Source organism: Ochlerotatus camptorhynchus, unplaced genomic scaffold, assembly GCF_037179485.1.
Source record: "Ochlerotatus camptorhynchus isolate MF236.1 unplaced genomic scaffold, CSIRO-AGI_Acam_v1.1 ptg000304l, whole genome shotgun sequence".
In the NCBI taxonomy this organism is placed as follows: domain Eukaryota; kingdom Metazoa; phylum Arthropoda; class Insecta; order Diptera; family Culicidae; genus Ochlerotatus; species Ochlerotatus camptorhynchus.
This window is the reverse complement of record NW_027040792.1, coordinates 832,141-851,253: the sequence shown is the minus strand read 5'-3', so window position 1 is coordinate 851,253 and position 19,113 is coordinate 832,141. Positions and strand designations below refer to the sequence as shown.

Genomic DNA, 19,113 nt, shown 5'->3' with positions numbered 1-19,113 from the left:
ATGAATGTCTACGGGATCGATAAAAATATCATTGTGCTCAGATGATGTATAAAAATCGGTATATTTTTCAAAGTTAAACAACCCAATTTAGGGATGTTCTAGATAGAGCTGGAATTAGGGCGTAACAGCTTTTGCAAACAATGACTTCTATCGATGATTTCTAGGAATTCAAGGCACGCCCACGCAGACCAACCGAACCATCGGATAGGGGAAGTCTTTCCCTACCCGATGAGGATGTTGGTTTGCGTGGGTGAGCCTTGAATTTCTAGAAATCATCATTGTTAACAAAAGCTGTTAGGCCCTAATTCCAGCTCTATCTAGAGTTATAAAATTTTACCTCCGGATACATTTTTAACGTCCGCTACTGTAATGAGCTGCATGAACCATCGCCAAGGAGTGTTCATTCAGCAAACGCTTCAAAATCGAATGACCGAAAGGTCCACCCCTGCACGTGCACTAAGCGTCGCCTGTCAAAAAAATTGTTTTCGTTCGTGCGGCTACAAAAATATCAACAAACGCCTAACAATCTTCCGATTTTCCTAAATTAAAGCAATTAAAACCCGCAACAAAAGGCGACATTTCGTTGGTATATATTCCCTAGGAACCTGCCCGTTTTCTGGCGTTCCATTTTGGTGCAGCATAATGGAGAAAGCAGATAAAAGTACGCTGAAGCACAAAATTCTCTCGATCACCAAGCGCACCGAGTTGGGCTTTAAATGCATGGCAGCTCGAAAGTGCACCTACTCCCAACCGCTGAACCGATTCATGACCACAAGTTTCTGCCGGCATTTGAAAACATTCCACAACAATGTCTACAACGCACTGCTTCTGGGTAAAGTTGAGGAAAGTTGCCGCGCCGATCGGGACCAGGACGGCAAGAACCGGATGACGATGAAAACTAAAATTATGTCGGTTCTGAAGGTTACGGAAACCGATTACAAATGTGGCGTGACGGATCACTGCAATTACAAGCAGCCGCTGGACAAGTTGACGCCGGGAAATTTCGCCCGGCATATTGCTGCACTGCATCCGGAGGTATACAAGAAACTCGAGATGGGAAGACTCGACACGGAACATAAAAAGCCCCCGAAACAACCAAATCCGGTCTACGAGATAGTGTCGACAAAGGCGAACAGGTTTCGATTTATGTGTGGGCTAGTCCGGTTAGTTACGTGTCATGGGCTGTCGTACGATTGTGTTTCCTGGCAGGGAATGCAGGACATTATGGCACCACAGCTAGAGGGATTTAAAATGGCTATTGATGAGGATAAGATTCGGGTGTTTGTCGAACAAACGGCCCATCGAATGCAGAAGATGATTTGCGAGGACATGCGTGGACGGATGGTCTCTATGCAGCTGCACGGAATCATGGGGAAGAGTGGGCAGTACTTGGTGAGGGTCACCTGCTCTTATCTGAAGGATACTTATGTCTGCAAGCGAACGCTGGGTAGGATTGGCACTGAGATCGGAGAACTTACAGAACTTCCAACAGTAAAATGTCTTCTTTTGTAGGTATTATCGTACTGGATGAGACAAAGACTTGTGATGATCTCGAAGACAAAGTTAATAAAATTAAGGAGAAGTGTGGACTCGAGCAGTGGCAAATATATACCATTTCGATCGACTACGGGAGGATCGATCTGGTGCAGAGCACGTCGGACGAACAGGAACAGTGGCAGCAGGCCGAGGTGGACGAATCTAAGTTTATCGAAATATTGGGTCAGTATAATGCCTCGCTGAACGACGTGACGGTGCTCCAATGTGGTCGACATCTGCTCAGTATGGTGGCCACGGAGGCAACTCAAGACTTTGGGGATACCATTGAGGAAATTATCGAAATGGTGAAGAGTTTTCGCTATGACGAGTACAAGCTGTACTTCCAGACCTGGCAAGGTCGCTATCCGCCAATTCCGGATAAGAATAACTACGGCTTTGGAACGTACCTTATGATGAAGGCACTGAAGGACGAGCGGTTGTTCTTTGAACAGTTCACCACTCACTACCCGGGCTATGCATTGTATTTGCACTGGGACTTAATCGATGAGTTCGTAATGGCTTTCGAACCACTGTATGATTGTGCTGTCCGGATCGGGAACTGCGGTCTGAGTGATTTTCATCTGCAATGGCTTCTTGCATACGGTCGGATCCGCTGCATCGCTGTCAACCGATTCCGAGATAAGCTTCTCCAGGCAATGGAGACTCGTCAGAAAATGCTGGAAGAACTGGCACCGTACAAAGCTGCCCTGTACATGGATCCTCGGTTAAACTTCCGCGGTTCCAAACTGTTCGATCACAACAAGAGAGAAAAACTCATCACATTTCTCCAATCGATCTATACCATGTCGGAGGACACGTCCGTCGATCGCCAGCAAAACTGTCACACACCTTCGTCATCCACGATGCAAACATCGGGCGAGTTCAGCATGAATGCCATGCTGACGGAAATGCTCGGCGAAGGCTCGCCGGAATCGGCTATGGGAGATTTAATTCGGGAAATTCAACAACAGGAGCGATGCGATGCAGATGATGTGGAGTTCGACATCATCAAATATTGGGTTCAGAAGAAGATGCACGACAATCGGCTCTGGACCCTGGCGATGGTGGTCTTCTCACCGTTGGCTACACATTGCGATGATGCGGAGGACGATTTCAGCCAGTTGACCGGTGCGGTTTCTACGTCCGGTGCAAACAGCACGTTGGATGGCTCGCCGATGCAACAGGACGACAGCATCCTACCACCTGAACCTAATGATACTGAAGGTGATGCGTGGAACGCTCTGTTTGTGAAACAAAACCCAAATCTGTTGGAGAGGGCCGTCATGGAGGAGTTCTTCAAGGGAAGGCAGTTTGAACCGGAGCCGCTTTTGAAAAGTGAAGTGCAAGTTTGATTCTCTTTCTTTTGACTTTAGACACTTAAGGTGACGAATATGTATTAACTATTTTAACGTGTAAACATGTGAAGTCACGAGACTTTCGATTTATGTGAGAAATTCCTAAATATGTCGACTTATTAGCTCTTGATGTTTCCGCTGGCCAATATGGGACACGCCGGCGCCGGTGTTCGAATAATGTCGCTTGCAGTCGTAGTTGCAACGACTATCGGTCAACACGTACACAACTCGTCCCACTCTTTCGACAACTGTTCCAGGTCTACTTCGCGTATACGAGATCTTTGGGCTGAAGGACCTCATCCTGAACTTCTTCTGCTTGACCGTTGGCGGTACCGGCGGTGGACGTTCTGGTGCTGGACGTAGCAGTTCGAGACAGGTGTGTATGCGCCGCCCGAACATGATCTCCGACGGTGATAGACCTTCTGGCGCTGACCGGTTTGGTGTACTTTGGTAGGCCAGTAAGACCTTATCCAAGGCTTCATCGGTAGAATCGGAGGACAGGTTAGGTAGATTTATCAGAAAATAAATTGATTTATAATAAATCCTTTGCTTCAGTGCTCCTTTCTCAGCTGTACGAGAACATGATATGAGTATTGTTCGCCTTTCAGCACGAACCAGATGGTCGGCTTACGAGATGTGTGCAAGTGACGAGAGTGTAGAAGCGTTCCAAGGTTCCACTATCAAGCTGAACGTTGCATTGCATGACCTGAGAAATTCCATGCATGATACATATAAGAGATAGAGAAGGAGTATAGATTGGTACGAGACACGGCTTCCTCCAGCTCATGCCACAATTTATCCGAAGCGAGTCAGGTTTTGGACGTACGTAGACGAGAACGGACGTACTCTACGATTGTTCTCATTCAGAATAAAGTTCTGAAAGGATCGGTTGGTTGCTGAAATGAACGGCGATACGTCACTTCTCTCCTCTTCAAGCTTCTTGATCGCCCGGTTGAACGTGTCTACGAATCGTTCCGTTTGGCCGTTCGATTGTGGGTGGAATGGCGCAGTTGTTATGTGATCGATTCCGTCCGTAGAGCAAAACTGGACGAACTCTGAGTTTGTAAATTGGGTGCTGTTATCCGACACCAACGTTTCCGACATCCCCAGGCGTGCGAAGATACTGCAGAGGATGCTGATCGTTGCAGAAAACAAATGCACGGCAAGCAAGTAGTAGTCACCGTCGATGGGGCCTGCGTAGTCCACTAAGCTAAGGACGTCTACGCTTGGGCAAGAGTATAGGGGTCGCTGCGGCTGGTGACTTTGCTGTCAAGGCGCATGGTTAACACGCCTTCACGTAATCGGCGATTTCGCTGTCGAGCGATGACTAATAGAAGTAGCTGTGAGATAGTGCCTTCATCTGCAGGACTCGGGAGAGTCCCCGGTGGCATTCGAGGCATCGCTTGTGTAGGGAACCCGGAAAAATAAGCCTTTTGCCGAACAGAATGCAGCCCTGTTCCGTGGTTAGGGATTCACGGCGATGGTGGAAACGAAGAAGTTCTCAATCAGCTTCACTGGCCAGTCTTTCTGGGGGTAGCAGTGGACTTTTTTGAGCACCGGATCCTACTTGGTGCTTTGATGTACTGTGTTAAAACTCAAAGGAAACACGTCAAAATACTCACATACTACAGATCTTATGTCACTCTCCAAGGAGACGGAAGCGATCACGAAGTCTTCGTCGGGTTTCGCATGGTGGTTGATGAGACGAGAGAGGATGTCGACGTGACCGAATTTATCCGTGGCCATGTACTCCATGACGAAGTCGTACATCAACAGCGTTGCAGATGCTTGGCAGTATACACCGGGATGCTCTTCTTGCTCCCGAAGATGCGTAGTAGTGGTTCATGGTTGTTTTGCATGAGAAACTTACGTCCGAATATCATGCGGTGGGACTTGGTTACCGCATAGATGATGGTCCGTTTGACTATAGTTACGCTCGGCCGGTGAAAAAGGCTCTCGAAACATGCCGGATGGATGACTTTGATTGTACCATCGGAAACACTGTGACCATCCATTGATGACGCATCGGCCGAACCGAGGTTCTCCTGCTTGGGATTGTGATGGGTCAAGAGCAAGTCCGATGACAAAATGGTTTTGAACCGGTCGAACGCCCTCTGACACTGCGCCGTCCAAGCGAATTAGACTCCCGTTTTCAGCAGTTTGTCCAGTGGATAACGCAGAGTTCGCATATTCGATTCGATTTTGGCTGAATTGGGACGAACTCCATGGTGGTCGAGTAAGTTTCCGAGATATTTTATCTGCTGACGTCCGAAATAGCACTTTTCGAGTCGGACTGAGAACCCGAACTCTTGCAGACGCTGGAAAAGTGCGTTCAGGTTCTGCCAATACTGTTCCTCATCTTCTCCACCGTCTACGATGTCATCGATGTTACCTCAAGTTTGCTTGGGACCCACCAACATGGTGTCAACGAGTTGCTAGAACGCTCCCGGTGCAGCTTTTACTCCGGGTGCCAGTCGGTTGACTTTGTAGATATCCCGGGGGGTGAGCTTACTCGTTGGTTAGTCAACTTTAAGCTGCAGGTACGATGCCGACATTTCTTACGGTAACGGCAAAGGGTATTGGCATCGTTCAAGCCCAGCGCAAATCCGGATGCTACCGTTTGACTTCCGAGTAGTCGATTGGCGTGATGATCCCTAGGTTCGAGAGGGTCCAGTTCATCATCGACAGTCTGGTACATGGCGTACGCTACGGGAAATTTTGGGCCAAACGCTGGCGTTTGTCCTGGTTTGAGGTCGAGCTTCACTGTTGCTTTAGTGCACCGTCCGAGATTGGAGCTGAATACTTGCGGATCGGCGGCCTTGAGCCGCTCGATAATGGAGGAAGAGGTGTTGTTTACCTGTCAACAGAAAACGTTAATCGGAACGGATTCAAGCTGGAATGCTTCCACCAAATCCAAGGATGGGCAGATCTTGCTTGACGACGTAGATCGATCCCACTTGCGTTACGTCATTGACGGTGATCGAGCAGTCGAACTGTTGGCACAACCATGCCAGCAACGAATAAAGTTAATGATTTGAATTACTAGATTTGATACAGTGTACCTTACAGCACACGACCCCATGTAACTGACAGTAAAAATAAAGTTTTAGTTCCTACTCGTTTCTTCCAGACAACAGACGTTGTAGCATTACTTTCTCGCTGCGCATAATCCTCCGACAGGTTATGGGCCTGTGCGTGATAGAGAGTGGAAGAACAAAAGGAAAATTCAACGCCATTTTGAGATTCCTTGGTTTTTTTTTCTTTCGCGAACATTGTTCGGTTTTTCGCAAAGTTTCGAAAGTTTTCGCGCGGAAATGGATGGCAATCGGTTCAACATCCAACAATTGAACGATTTCAATTATCCCACCTGGAAATTTAAGGTGGAATTGCTCCTCACTCGAGAGGATTTGTGGCGGTGCGTTGACCCCGGCGTCAAGAAGCAAGGAGAAACCGACGACGCCTGGAACGCGTTGGACTCCAAGGCTCGGTCCACCATCGGCCTCCTGATCTCGGATAACCAACACGGGCTGATCCGTAAGGTCAAGACAGCGAAGGCAGCATGGGACGAGATAAAGAAGCACCACGAAACAGCAACCCTAACCTCAAAAGTTTCGCTTCTGAAGCAGATCTGCGATAAACGTTTCGCGGATGGTGAAAATATGGCGGAGCACCTCTTTGCCATGGAGGATTTGTTCGAGAGGTTGAAGAATGCGGGACAAGAATTGGAGACAAATCTTCAGGTCGCGATGGTCTTGAGAAGTCTGCCGAGTTCCTACGTCACGCTGACGACCGCCCTAGAGAGCCGGTCTGACACTGACCTCACCCTCGAACTCGTCAAACGGAAGCTGCTGGACGAGGCCGTAAAACATCAAGGATCATCCGGAGATTTGGTGCTGAAAGTCGGAACTGTGCACGGTCGGAACAACAAGAAGAAACCTCTAATTTGCCACCGGTGCAAAAAGGAGGGCCATAAGCAGTTTGAGTGCCCGCAGCGCGGTCGTGATTCGGACGGCGACCCGAAGCCGAAAGGAAAACAACAGAAGAAAAAGGAAGATTGTGTTTCGTTCGCGTTCGTCGCCGGCGCGTGTGAAAGTTCTAACGGTTCGAAGCCGTGGGTAGTGGACTCGGATGCAACGAGCCACACAGTTGCCGATCGGAGTTTTTTCGGTGAATTGAAAAGTTGTGACATTAAATCTGTGACGCTTGCCGACGGAAAATTCGCGAAAGTGGAAGGCCAGGGGTGTGGCACGATTGACTGTTGTGATGAAAATGGACTACCGAGAAAAATGAACATAAGTGTCGCGCTTTACACACCCGGTCTTGCCATGAACTTGTTGTCGGTGCCGGCAATAGTGGAGCAGAACGCCGAAGTGATTTTTCGTGCCCGTGGGTGCCGAATCTTGCGTGACGGGACGACGGTAGCCGCGGCAACGTTGAAGCGTGGGCTGTACCAGCTGAAGCAACCGGAGGAGGTCGTGTTGTCGGCGAGCAGCCACCACAACAAAGACTGCCAGCACGTCTGGCACAGACGGTTCGGGCACAGAGACCCGACCGCGATCATCCGGATGAAGAAGGAAGACTTGGTAAGCGGTTTGAAAGTGTTTGAGTGCGGCATCGAAGAGCCATGTGATTGTTGCCTGAAAGGGAAGAGCTCCCGCGCTCCGTTCCCGAAGGAGTCATCATCGAGCACGAAAGCGACGATGGACCTGGTGCACACCGACGTGTGCGGCCCGGTCGAAGTGCCATCCGTCCGCGGGTAGCGTTACTTCATGACTGTGATCGACGATCACTCCCGCTACTGCGCGCTGTACCTTCTGAAACACAAGTCAGAGGTGGCAGCCAAAATCCGGGAGTACGTGGCGCTAGCGCAGAACCGCTTCGGCCGGAAGCCCTAAATTATTCGCTCGGATCAAGGCGGAGAATATACCGGAGAAACGCTACGTGATTTCTACAGAAAGGAGGGAATACAGCCGCAGTTTACGGCGGGCTAAAGCCCGCAGCAAAACGGAGCAGCGGAACGTAAGAACCGCTACCTCGTGGAGATGGTTCGATGCCTTTTGTTTGACTCCAACCTGCCACAGTGCTATTGGGCGGAGGCATTGAACACTTCCGTGTATCTCCAGAACATACACCCGACGAAGGCCGTCAAGTCATCACCGTTTGAACTGTGGCACGGAACCAAACCGGACGTGGAAAACCTGAAAGTATTCGGGTGCAGTGCGTGGGTTCACGTTCCGAAAGAAAAGCGGAAGAAACTCACGACCACTGCGAAGGAGCTCGTCTTCGTAGGGTACTCACTAGAGCACAAAGCCTACAGGTTCCTAGACAAATCTACGCGAAAAGTGATAGTGAGCCGTGACGTCAGGTTCATCGAAAGTGCTACGGAAGTGCCTGCCGAGGTTGGTCATAAGAAGAAGAAGAAGCCAATCGTGAAGCCGGCCCCTGTCTGCAGCCAGGAGGAGATAATAGTGTTTGACTCGGTGCTGAAGAAAATCGAGCCCGTTGCCGAATCCGTAGCGGAAGAAGATGAAGATGACAAGTTTGGTACTGCGGAGTCCGAAGCAGATTTTGATGGTTTCAGTGACGTCGATCCTGTGCGCGGTATTGAAGAAGCCAACGATCAGGAAGACAGCGAACGCGAACCCAGAAGATCCGAACGGGCCAATAAAGGTATCCCGCCGGAACGGTTCGACGAGATGACCAGCGTGACGAAGCATTTTGTGAAGGAACCACGAACGTACGAGGAAGCGGTCCAACGCCCCGAAAAGGCTGTCTGGCAGACAGCGATGGAGGAGGAGATCGGCGCACTCGCCGAGAATCAGACCTGGGAACTGGTGCAACTGCCTCCTGGAAGAAAAGCGATCGGCTGCAAGTGGACGTTCAAGGAAAAGGAGGACGAGACCGGTCAAGTTGTACGACACAAGGCAAGGCTGGTGGCACGACGAGGTGTTCGCACCAGTAGTGAAGCAAACAACCCTCAGGACGCTACTAACGATCGCGAGTCGAGACGGCATGATGGCAAACACCTGGACATCAAGTGCGCCTACCTTTATGCTGACCTCGAAGAAGATATCTTTATGAAGCAGCCCCCAGGATTCCAATCGGACGGCAATTTGGTGTGCCACTTGAAGCGTTGCCTCTACGGCTTGAAACAGTCGGCGAGGATTTGGAATTCGAAAATCGACGGCATCTTCAAGCAGATGGGTTTCGAGCCCGGCAAGGCAGACTCGTGCCTTTACGTGAAAAAAGAACAAGGACGGGAAAAGGTGCTTCATCGTGATTTACGTGGACGATATGGTCGTCTTCTGCCACTCGGAAAAGGAGTTCGAGCAAATTCGGACCGCCCTGGAGACACATTTCAAGCTGTATTCTCTGGGAGATCTGCGTCAATTTCTCGGAATCCACATCGAAAAGGTCGACGGGCACTACACCATGAACCAAGGAAACTACATCGAGAAGCTGCTCGGAAGGTTCGGACACGGGGACGCTAAGCCGTCGAAGATACCGCTGGACCCAGGCTACATAAAACAAACGGAGGAGACAGCCCTGCCAACGAACACGTCCTATCGTTCGCTGGTGGGCAGTTTGTTATATGTCGCGGTCAATACCAGGCCGGACATCAGCATCGGGACTTCGCTACTGTGCAGGAAGGTGTCAAATCCGACAGATCGCGACTGGACAGAAGCTAAACGTACGCTGAGGTACCTCAAGGGGACCAAGAACTTCCGTCTGCACCTGGGTGGTGGAGCCGAAGGTCTCGAGTGCTTCGTCGATGCGGATTGGGCTGGAAATGAAGGCGATCGGAAGTCGAATTCCGGTCAGGTCATCAAGTTCGGCGGTGGCGTAGTGAGCTGGGCCACGCGGAAGCAAAATTGCGTCGCCCTGTCGTCCACCGAGGCCGAGTTTGTGGCCCTATCGGAAGGCTGGCAGGAATTAATATGGATGAAGAAGCTTCTCAAGGATCTTGCAGAAGACAGCTCGGACCCCATACTCGTGTGGGAGGACAATCAGTCCTGTATAAAAATGGTGGAGTCGGACCGCATGGAGCGCCGGTCCAAACACATCGATACAAAACACGAGTTCACGAAGGATCTACGCCAACGGGGAGTCATTGATCTTCGTTATCTACCAACGGATCAAATGGTTGCGGACATCATGACCAAGCCGCTGGACAGGAACAAGCTGGAGCGGCACCGTGAGTCACTCGGTGTCATGTAAACTTCTATGCGTTGAGGAGGAGTGTTGGCACAACCATGCCAGCAACGAATAAAGTTAATGATTTGAATTACTAGATTTGATACAGTGTACCTTACAGCACACGACCCCATGTAACTGACAGTAAAAATAAAGTTTTAGTTCCTACTCGTTTCTTCCAGACAACAGACGTTGTAGCATTACTCTCTCGCTGCGCATAATCCTCCGACACGAACTCCGAAAGTAGCTTCAGACGATCTCCCAATGCGGTTTTTGCGTTCACTGACGGTGGTCTGGTTGGGTTGGTGGTTTTCCTAACTGCTTCCAGGTCTGTCAATGATGGCCCAGCAGAAAAGGTTTTATCCGTGTAGAAAGCGTTTTGTGCTCATAATATTACAATACTTCTCCCTCAAACAACACCATGATGACGTCATGCTCGTTTGGCTACACTAACTGACAGTTCGTTTGGCTACATTATACTTTGCCTCCGCTTATCTATGGAATCTATAGTATCTATACTGAAGATGTACTCATAGCACCGACAAACCGACATGAAACTTAAACTTAACTCTTGATCGAGAATCCATAACGGCCGATTCAAATCTAGATAAACATTTCACAAGGTCCTATCTGCATTGATCGATTCTCTTCATAGACTTTCTCTTTCGTCAATAACTCAGCTGCAAAACCTTTCTCTGCTGTATTTGACGTTTTGGACGCTAGATAAGAACCTCCGTTGATTCCCGGATGTGTACAGAAGAGGTATGCAATGTCCCGTTCAACAGTAAGAATGTCCAGCGACAACCCGGTAAAAATGGCTCTCAATAATGATCCGAGTAAGGTGAATCCAATGAGCTGGATTACCGAGGTGAAGCAGTCGGTTAAGTTGTGTGAGTAAAACCCCTGTACGATACAAGCAATTAGTGACGTAACTAATTGCGTTTACGTTGATTTTTTGGATTACTAATACAACCATATTTCACGATCTGCTTCACCTCTCTCTATATCTCATTGAGGTGAATCGACCAGGTGGGTGGACAGAGCGTGGCTGGTGACCGGCAGTCATGGATCGAGTGGAATGGAGACGACTTCTATGTACAGCAGTCGTCACCCAGGCCTTAAAAAGAATGGTAAGGTCAAAATCAAATGTATGTAGTATACATGCCGAAAGAGTGACCCTAGCAAATAACCCGGAGGAGGTCTCGGAGAAGGTAGTGAAATTCGCAGAACTGAAAGTGATTGGCTTAGGACTGTGTCCAGTGTGAGGCAAGGATGTATACCATCACCGCTACTATTCCTTACCGTAATCGACGAGATCATGGCGGATGCAATTGAACGTGTACCGTGACAGCCTATCAATATGGAGCACCTCAGCGACTTCGATTTGGCGCTCTCCTCTGCAGCGGGTCTCACCATCAACGCCAACACGACCAAATCGTTGGATGTCAACACGGACAACCCTTCCAACTTAACGGTAGCGGGGCAAGCAGTGGAGAAAGTCGGAAGTTTCCAATATCTTGGCAGACAGATATCGTCAGACGGTGGAACCAAGAGCGACATATGTAGATGTTCGAATCAAGAAGGCTAAGGCTGCTTTTGCGAGTTTACAAAATGTGCCTGCTGTCCTCACAATAGGATCTCAAAGCTGAGCTTTATCGTCGATGTCATAAGAAACCGATATCAACAGTAATTCGAGATCGTAAGTGCAGGTGGGTCGGCCACACACTACGAAGGGGCGGAAATCAAATCTGCAATAGCGTTGGACCCTCAACAAGGATATAAAGGATGTCGACAGGAATCTGACCTAAGGGGTCAATGAAAAAGCGATGGAAATCTTTCACGTTAGTCCTATGCACCACTAGGGGGGTAAGTAAGTAATTAAGTAAGCAGTTTCAATTCGTATTGCTGGTTCTTCGTTGAGGAGTTGAACATAGCGTCTGAATGCTCCAAGGGGCTTTCTTTCCACAGGTTTGGACGACACCTTTTGCACACTTGTTACTTTATTTCACGAGATATACTTCCGCTTCATCTTCTTCATCATCGTCATAAATTGATTACACACTGTCGTCGTTGTTGTGCCGGACAGAGCCGACGCTGGTAGAGATATGCTTGTTGTATTAAATACACATTCACTTGGTTAATGTGGTGGAAGATGATACCTATTACTCCATCGGTTAGTCCTAGACGTCTTAAAATTACGACAAAATTAAAACACGACTCTTGTTATAGTAGGTTGATGATATTAAAAAAACACGTAAACTCCTACTCCCGACACGAGACTTTAGAATTTTTAGGGCATGTGTATAATAAGAAGTTATAATGTTTCATAGTTCTGGCACAAATGGAAAATCTTCTTTTACGTGTGATCCGTTCCTTAAAAAGTGAATACTCTCTAATAAAATCAATTTCGTTATTAAGGCTTACTGCAAAAAAAAATGACAAACTTCTAAACTCTCCACCGAACCTTACGAGTTACCTCTCAGTTCGATCACGACCCCTCCACCGTTCGTTCCGTTGTGCTGGGTATGACCGTTGCGGAATTCCTGATACTTGAGAGCAGCTGGCGGGGGAGCTGGTGCCTTATCGCCCCTATAACGACTGCTGCTGGTCGTGCGGACTTCGCTTGTCTCGATGGTTTGCATGCCCCGTCCGTCCTTGGTGGGGACGGTCTTCTTGCTGAAATTCCTGATCGTATTGGTAACCCCCGGGCGATTGGGATCCTCCGATTTCTGCGTAATTCGGTAGCTTTCCGTGTGGTCTTCGGTGCTGGAGCTGCCCCGGCGTACGATGCTGGCCGTGTCTTTGTTTATCGTGATCGGCGAACGGGACCCAAGTGATGATTCCTGCTCCCGGTTGATGTACGTGTTGAGGTATTCCCGCGATGGGCTTCCAGCGTGACCGTTCCGTTCGTGACCGTTGGCGGTGGTTCCGTGCAGGGTGCGATACAGTTCCGGAGCCCGGTTTTGAAGGTTTTTAAGGAAGACGTTCTTCTTGTTGGTGGAGTATTCGTTGTGATGGTACTCGGTCCGTGCTTGGACACGTTCATCTTCGTACAGCGGGCTCTGGGTAAGATCCCGGGTGCTTCGGCTGATCAGGTTCACGATGGAGGGGCTCTTCAGTTGCATGGATTCGTTCTGGTTGCGGGAGGGCGTGTGCTGCAGGTCATCCAGATGGGAGTTGGATCGGTAGAAGGAGTTGTAGTTGTTTTTGGTGATCTTTTCCAGATAGATCGGACTTGGATCGTTGGATCCGTTGAGGCCGTGCACGTTGAAGGATTTGCTCCGGTTGAGCGCTTTGTAGGTCCGGGCGGGTTTGACCGGGCCGGTGTTGGCCGGGGGTTGTGGCGAAGGGCTAACGGTGTTGACGATCGAAACGTTGATGGTGGACGAGTGGAGCGGTTTGGCTTTTTGTTTTTGCTCGTAGAGTTTTCGCGGTAGGGTCTGGGAGCTGTTCTGGTAGTGACCGGAGGATTGCTGCATGTAGGAGGACGATGACGTCCCGTTGTGGTGATCGTGGTGGCCATTGGTCGTGGATGGGAGCCGGTTGGTACTCTTGCTGAAGCGGCCGAGCGTGCTGGCCGTTGGGGGTGGTGGTTGGCTGTAGCTCCTGTAATTGGAAGGAAAGGGGAGATGAGTTAAGACGAACGTATACGATTCAAGTGAGTTGGACCAACTGAAGCTTGTGCATTACTTGGGAAATCACCCATGGACATGCTGCAGGTTTCCTATGGATTATGGCCATACAGTTCATGAGCCAACACATCATTTCATGAGAATTCAAGAACAAGATACGGCGTATCTCAGCGGCGCCGGTGGTGTGGCGTTGGAAGTATTGGTGCTCAGCACGGAAAATAAGATCGACGGAAAACAATACAAGAAAAAAAAAGATACGGCGTATCGTGAGATACTCCCAGACACGTGTCACACTTGAAAGCAATCAAAATACATCCATGCTACGCATCAAGCTATATTACTACAAACATTCATAAATTTTATTATAGGGTGTGCCAGTTTCTATAAGCGCAGCTTGATACCGATATATTTATACAATGGTAACTCTAAGACCAGAAGGTCCCGAAGAAACGTGCTCAACTTTTTGGTTCCGCTCTGGTACTATCTTCGGTCCCAAGCTAATCGATGCACCCCTCGAAACATAGATAAATCCACGAACCCCTCATTTTATCTGTCAAACTTTCATAGCGAATCAAAACAAACATACACTCAAATTAATTGACTGATATTTTTCATGTGCGCAAAACACATAGATTGTAAGCATAGAAGAAAATTTACATTTTATGTGTGACTTATAAAAATCATGTGTGGTTCTTTTAAGTAACATTATGCATTGATTGAATTTGAAGTGCACTGATATAGAAAACAAAACAATATGCGCATAAAAATCAAAAACAAAACATAAATAAAACACGAGATCAGCATAAAACAAAAAAGGCACCAATGCAAGATAAAAGTTCGTTTTCGCACATAGTTTTGCAGAAATTGAACCTGTCGGTTGAGTTACTTGAACTGTTCACAGGTAATTAGTAATTGATTTATTTTGTATGCTCATAAATACATGTACTTTTGGTTGTAGAATTAAACTACACCACCAACAAACTCAAAACGAACTCATCGACGACCTATGTATAAGGATCCGGTTAGCTTTGTGGCTGAGACGCGTTATTCGAACGCATTGCCGACTAGCGGAAGTTAATCGTTAGTATTAATTAATATGATTTTCATTTTCAAATACGCAGTTCTCATCATCAAATATGCTATATACCTATTACAGGGATTGAATTCACAACGGTAGAAGTAGTCTTGGAAGAGTGGCTGTGCAGTGAAGACCACGACGTCAACGTTTCAAAGCAACCGGAGGATTCTTTAAAAACATCGAGCTACTCTGAGCGAATCAAGTTTTTCGAAGCCTAACAGTGTAGGCGTTCCCGATAGCAGACCAACTGATTTATCTGATGCTAATGCAGTAAGCGCCGGTTCTTCCTCTGACGTACCATCCGCTGAACACGCCACCAACGAAAAAAACAATTCCTTTCCCACGAACGCAACGAAAGCTTTCTTTGGTCATCGTGAGCTGGAATTGCTGTTGCGCAGTTCTCTGACTGGGGAAACGTTGCTGATCAGAGCGCTAAAAAGTCCACCCTTCGAGAGAAGCCAGAAGGAATTATCAGGAATAATTACCCGAATAATTACCGAACACCTATATACAATCTATACAATATAAAAAATCTATACAATTTAAAAGTAGTTTTGGTTTAATTATATATTAGTGGTGAAATTCATTAAATTCAATTTTTATAGAGCTGCCCTGCTATCAAACTCGCAATAGTCTTCATTAATCTCACATGTACAAATCATTTGCAGTTTGTATTCACAATCACTAGATTATCATTAAAATTCAAAAGAACTGCTAATAAAAACTATCTTGATTGAATCAACAAGATTTCATAAGTGCCACACATACTTTTCATGTGCTTAAGTAGCTGGTCAAATTTTAAGTGCCGTGCATATAAATACAATATGCACTTTTTTATGAGTGTAGTGTAGTACTAGAATTTCGACTACAATGGGGTACGTTAATCGATTTGCTTGGGACCAATAGGCTAGTCAAGTAGTGAGCCAATTTAAAATCGTTAGTTTCCATCGGTTGGTGAAAGGCTGTTGCTCGCGGACATTACAGAAGTGTGGATTACATATCGCTGCAGTCCAAGGGGTTGGTCACTCTGCACAGTGTGCCAAAAACAGATTTGGGCACACTCATTGGCACAGTTTGGCACCCATGGTATAAATTTTCATGATCGTTGAAGCTACTGGCAATACTGTACTACCTCTGTGCCTGCACAGCGCATGTGACAAATCATTTTTGATGACACAATCCAATGTTTGGATTCGTTTAACAGCAACCGCGAATTTTCGGCCGATAAGCGGGGTATCAAACAAGCAAAGTGAATAACATTATTGTTTATTTACTTTGCTTGTTTGGTACCCCGCATGACAGTTCGATTGGTACTTCTGGCATCACTCTTTGCGGGACTCTTATTATAACATTGACTCTGGGCAATCAGTACTGCGCTGAAAATGAGAGAACAGCTGACCACGGATTAATGTCCGGAAGGTAAATAGTCAACTCAAAACAATCGAGCTACCAGGGTCCAGGACCAGGACGTTCGGAGTTGTTCGTCGTGAAACCGAGCTGTGATTTTTTGCCTGAATACACCAGTCACACCAGTCGATCAGTGTAGAAAGCTGCAACAACGGTCTTGATAAATTCATCCCGGTGTACTCCCGGAATCGGTATTTATACCCTCGAGTTTCAACCAAGCAAACCACCACTGGGGGTGGGGGCCTTGTTGCTTGTTGTTCATATATTTAAATACAATTCAATGGTTTTAACTTTGATGAGAAGGAGAGATGACGTAACAACATAGAGGTAAATCTAAGACCAGAAGGTCCCGAAGAAACGTGCTCAACTTTTTGGCTCCGCTCTGGTACTATCTTCGGTCCCAAGCTAATCGATGCACCCCTCGAATCAAAGGAAAATCCACGAACCCCTCATTTTATCTGTCAAACTTTCATAGCAAATTAAAACAAACATAGTGTAGTGCTAGAATTTCGACTAGAATGGGGTACGTTAATCGATTTGCTTGGGACCAATAGGCTAGTCAAGTAGTGAGCCAATTTTAAATCGTTAGTTTCCACCGGTTGGTAGCAAGGAGAAACATGTGTAACCGTGCCTTCTACTATTACTATAAGCTGTGTTGTTTCGGTTTTATCCGGGACGGGACTTGACAATCGAGGTATGTTTCCAGGTTTTTTGACAGATAATGTATGGGCTAACTGTCAAAAAAACCTGAAAACCGCCGCCCTTCATTCTTAATGTTTTTGAAGAGTACACTGAACGAATTTGACATATTCCTGTTATGTGGAAGTCTAATAAATTTGCGCTATAAGATAATCCATTGAAAATGATATGAATGAAAATGTGTCAGGTAAATTATATATGAATATCTGATACATTTACAATGCTGATAATTTGGTAACTTTTATATGATCGTCATATGATAAATGAAAATCGATCAAATTATAATAATTAACTGAAATGGATTTGAAACCCATAAGCATAAGCTATACTTTTCACCACAATATAATATATGTATCATAAATCAATCGAAGTAAAGTTTATGTGAAAATAACATGAAATTTACTTCTTCTTTTGACACATATATTTAATCGATTTCTAAAAATAAATTCGAAAAATAAACATCAGGCAGTGGGAGCTTTCACAGTTGTGCCTTTTTTTTATTGTAGCTGATTTGGGATTCGATCAAGATCTGTTGAGGTGTGATGCTTTCGGTGTCTGTGCCTGATTCCACTGGGCCACGGCTGACTTCAAGATTGAGCTCGTTCAAATAGCATGAAGTAAGAACAGCTCTCCCGACATGGAATGTAGTGCAACTTTATGCTCGTTTTGCTAGAGTGAAGACAAATAGCACTGACAAATTTATGTTCCGTTTCGGTGGTGTAGTTTGTTCAAATCTTTCTTAATGCACCTGTGTGCAATAAATCAACGACTAAATTATATGATTTGATAGAACTGGCTCATGAAGTTCGAGTACAACTTAGGGCTGGAATCTGAATTAGCCGTGTAGAAGGCTTACAATTAGAATCATAGCAAAGTAAATATTACAGTAGAATCATTTTTTTTTTCAATCTCAATACATTCTTTTCTGGAACCAATTATCATATGAATGAGTGTACGTTAACATCGTTGAAAATTGTTTCAATAATTTATAAAGAACAATCATGTAAGATGTATTTTATTGGGAGCGATATTCATCCCAGAAAAACATGCAAAAACAAATGCTTGGTGTTGGATTTCTTAAAAGGCATTTCTATATGACTATTTAATGATTGGGATAGATCTGTTTACAATCTTTAAACGTCAAAAATCAAAGCAAGCTATTACAATGAGATATACATGTTTTCCTATACTGCAAAGTTAAATGACAGTCCAATAGTTTCTACATGTCTATTTATACGCGACATATCCACAAACGTCAAAAATCAGTAAAAGCAACTCCAATAAAATATACATGATTATCTTATAAGATATATATTTTAGTGAGCAATATTCATCATGAAAACAGGTATATTTTACTGAATTTTCTCGTAGTGCAAACTTATATGATTTTCCATTAGTTTCTAGATGTCTGTTCCCACCCATGACATATCAACAGTTTTTCACCATGAAATATATCAGACAATATTCATATACTTCTTACCTTCGCTAACCACGTTCGAAGCAAAGTATTATCAAGTACTAAGTATGTGAAATTACGATAGAAATCATTCCATATCGCAGTCATAGTTTTTAAGTGATAATCCAATGGAATCTATCAATCATCACATAGAATGAATAAATCTGCTGACATTGCTATGTTATAAGATGGATCCAATAAACGGTACATGTCGATTTGTTTCAGTGTACCCTTCGGAAAGTTGTGCGTGGTGTTTGACGGAGTTGAACAATGATGCCAGGAATGTAAAATATTTTTCTATTTTAATTTGGATTTTATTCGGAGTTTCTACCGCAGTTTAGTTTTAGCTTGTACATCATTTTTGCTCAACACAATAAAAACAACCATAAACAAACAACAATATCCATCGCTTAAAACACGCAGTGCACTCGATTGTTCAACTTTCCTTTCGCAAATATAAACAACTAACAACGCCATTGACGTCAACATTGATTCCGGCATCACTGCCAGCCAGATTGATACGATCCCTGTTTCCTTTTGATTTCACGATTGCTACACTGAAACAAATCGACATGTACCGTTTATTGGATCCATCTTATAACATAGCAATGTCAGCAGATTTATTCATTCTATATGATGATTGATAGATTCCATTGGATTATCACTTAAAAACTATGACTGCGATATGGAATGATTTCTATCGTAATTTCACATACTTAGTACTTGATAATACTTTGCTTCGAACGTGGTTAGCGA

General features: G+C 45.9%; 2 protein-coding genes across 2 annotated transcripts in view; one reads left to right on the top strand and one right to left on the bottom strand.

The window, feature by feature from the left end:
• The first annotated feature begins 508 nt into the window (after nt 1-508).
• Nucleotides 509-3,313, top strand: LOC135707194 (uncharacterized). The gene is made up of 2 exons (XM_065228955.1): nt 509-1,447; nt 1,513-3,313. Exons 1-2 carry the CDS (start codon nt 643-645, stop codon nt 2,886-2,888), a joined length of 2,181 nt encoding a protein of 726 aa, XP_065085027.1. The 5' UTR covers nt 509-642; the 3' UTR covers nt 2,889-3,313.
• Nucleotides 3,314-12,078: 8,765 nt separating this feature from the next.
• Nucleotides 12,079-19,113, bottom strand: part of chas (chascon) — a 349,928-nt gene continuing 342,893 nt past the window's right edge. Inside the window, exon 10 of the mRNA XM_065228879.1 lies at nt 12,079-13,691. Coding sequence (XP_065084951.1) covers nt 12,551-13,691 — 1,141 coding nt within the window. The 3' untranslated portion in view covers nt 12,079-12,550. The remainder of the gene's footprint in view (nt 13,692-19,113) is intronic.